The 2,540-nt window shown below is 46.1% G+C and overlaps 1 protein-coding gene across 1 annotated transcript; it reads left to right on the top strand.

The window, feature by feature from the left end:
• The first annotated feature begins 937 nt into the window (after window positions 1-937).
• On the top strand, window positions 938-1,501 carry LOC138905147 (uncharacterized). The gene is made up of 2 exons (XM_070193655.1): window positions 938-1,067; window positions 1,179-1,501. The coding sequence occupies exons 1-2, from the start codon at window positions 938-940 to the stop codon at window positions 1,499-1,501; spliced, it is 453 nt and encodes a 150-aa protein (XP_070049756.1).
• Window positions 1,502-2,540: the final 1,039 nt, after the last annotated feature.

The following is a 2,540-nucleotide window of genomic DNA, read 5'->3' as shown; positions in this document are numbered from 1 at the left end:
AAATCGGTGATGGGTTAGCTATGTCTTTTGAGGCTTTATGGAGGTTGGACAGGTTTATCAAGCTCTTTCCAGTTCACTTGAGTGGTGCTCTTTCAGAGGATCCCCGGGAGAATCTCGATAGTTGTCACGAGGTTCTACAAAACATGGGTATAGTGGAGACCAATAAGGTCGATTTTGCTGTATTTCAGATGACTGGTTCCGCCAAGAAATGGTGGAGAGATTATTTGCTGACCAGACCAGCTGGGTCGCCTGCTCTTACTTTGGACCAGTTCTCTCAGCTCTTCCTAGAGAAGTTTCTGCCTATCACATTGAGAGATGAGCGTCGCCGTCAGTTCGAGCGTCTCCAGCAGTACAATATGACTTTTACTCAGTATGAGACCCGTTTTATGGATTTGGCCCGTCATGCTATTCTTCTGCTTCCCACCTAGAGATAGAGGGTGAGAGGTTTATTGACGGACTTGCTCAGCCTATCAGATTGCATATGGCTAAGAAGACTGGGAGTGAGATTTGTTTTCTGGCGGCTGCCAATGTCGCCAGACGAATCGAGATGGTTCTTGCTCAGGGAGGTCAGGGGTCTAACAAGAGGCCTCATCATTCCGGTGAGTTCAACGGTGTCTCATCTAGAGGTAGAGGTACTTTTGGTAGAGGCCATCCCCCCAGGCCATTTCATTCAGCACTCCAGGCATCCCACGGTGTCTCGGGTGGTGGTGGTCCTCATATGCCTTATTCCGACCAACTAGCCTACAGTGCACCACCAGCTCCTATTAGTGCACCTCCACTCCAGAGTTATCAGGGTGGTTACTCAGGTCGACAGGGTCATTTTCAGGGTCTACAGTCACAGAAGCCGAGGTCATGTTATACTTGTGGTGATCCGAAGAACATTGCTAGATTTTGCCCTCGGGCAATGGGCAACTCACAGTTTTAGAGTTCTCGTGCCATGGTTCCGGCACCAGTTTCTACACCACCTACTCAGGTAGCTAGAGGCAGGGGTCAGGTAGCCAGAGGTAGAGACCATACTGTTAGACGTGGAGGTCAAGCCGTTAGAGGTGGAGGCCAGCCAACTAGAGGTCATCCTAGGGATGTAGTTCAGGGTGGTGGGGCCCATCCCTGATGTTATGCTTTTCCAGCCAGGCCTGAGGCTGAGTCATCTGACGCTCTTATCACAAGTACTATTTCAGTTTGCAGTAGGGATGCTTCAGTTCTATTTGATCTGGGATCTAGTTACTCCTATGTGTCATCCCATTTTGCTTCATATTTGGTTGTGCCCTGTGATTCTTTGAGTGCTCTTGTGTATGTGTTAACACCAATGGGAGATGCTATTGTTATAGATTGTGTTTATTGTTCGTGTGTGGTCACTATTGGGAGTCTTGAGACTCATGTAGACCTTCTACTTCTCGATATGGTTGATTTTGATGTCATACTAGGTATGGATTGGCTGTCACCTTATCATGCTATATTAGATTGTCACGCCAATCTACCAGAAGAGTTATCTCTTATGTGAAGGCTCGACATATGGTCGAGAAAGGGTGTCTAGCTTACTTGGCTTATGTCCGCGATTCTAATGCGAAGGTTCCTTCCATGGAGTCAGTGCCAGTTGTTTGTGAGTTTCCAGAGGTGATTCTTGCAGATCTATCGGTGATGCCGCCCAACATGGATATTGATTTCTGCATTGATTTGGCTCTAGGCACTCAGCCCATGTCCATTCTGCCATACCGCATGGCCCCGCCAGAGTTGAAGGAATTGAAGGAATAATTGCAAGATTTGCTTGATAAGTGCTTCATTAGACCTAGTGTCTCGCCTTGGGGTGAACCTGTGTTGTTTGTGAAGAAGAAATATGGATCGATAAGGATGTGTATAGATTATCCGCAGTTAAACAAAGTCACAATCAAGAACAAGTACCCATTACCGAGGATTGATGATTTATTTGATCAGCTTTAGGGTGCCCAAGTGTTTTTGGAGATTGATGTAAGATCTGGCTACCATCAGTTAAGGATTAGGGCATCCGATGTTCCTAAGACATCTTTTCGGACTCGGTATGGGCATTATGAGTTTCTAGTGATGTTATTTGGGCTGACAAATGCCCTAGCAACATTCATGGATTTGATGAACCGGGTGTTCAAACCCTATTTGTATTCCTTTGTGATTGTGTTTATTGATGATATCTTGATATACTCCCACAGTCGAGAGGAGCATGAGTAGCACCTTCGGATCGTTCTTCAGATTCTGAAAGATAGCTAATTATATGTTAAGTTCTCAAAATGTGGGTTTTGGTTGAGTTCAGTTGCTTTCTTGGGTCACGTTGTATCAGCAGAGGGTATTCAGGTGGATCCTAAGAAGATTGAGGCAGTCCAGAGCTGGCCTAGACCCACATCACCTACAGAGATCTATAGTTTCTTTGATTTGGCTGGCTACTACCATTGGTTTGTGGAGGGTTTTTCATCCATAGCAACCCTGTTGACTAGGTTGACCCAGAAGGGTGCCTCATTTAGGTGGTAAGAAGAGTGTAAGGCGAGCTTCCAGAAGCTCAAGACAGCTTTGAC

This window comes from Nicotiana tomentosiformis, chromosome 2, assembly GCF_000390325.3.
Source record: "Nicotiana tomentosiformis chromosome 2, ASM39032v3, whole genome shotgun sequence".
Classification (NCBI taxonomy): domain Eukaryota; kingdom Viridiplantae; phylum Streptophyta; class Magnoliopsida; order Solanales; family Solanaceae; genus Nicotiana; species Nicotiana tomentosiformis.
This window is presented reverse-complemented; position numbering and strand designations above follow the sequence as displayed.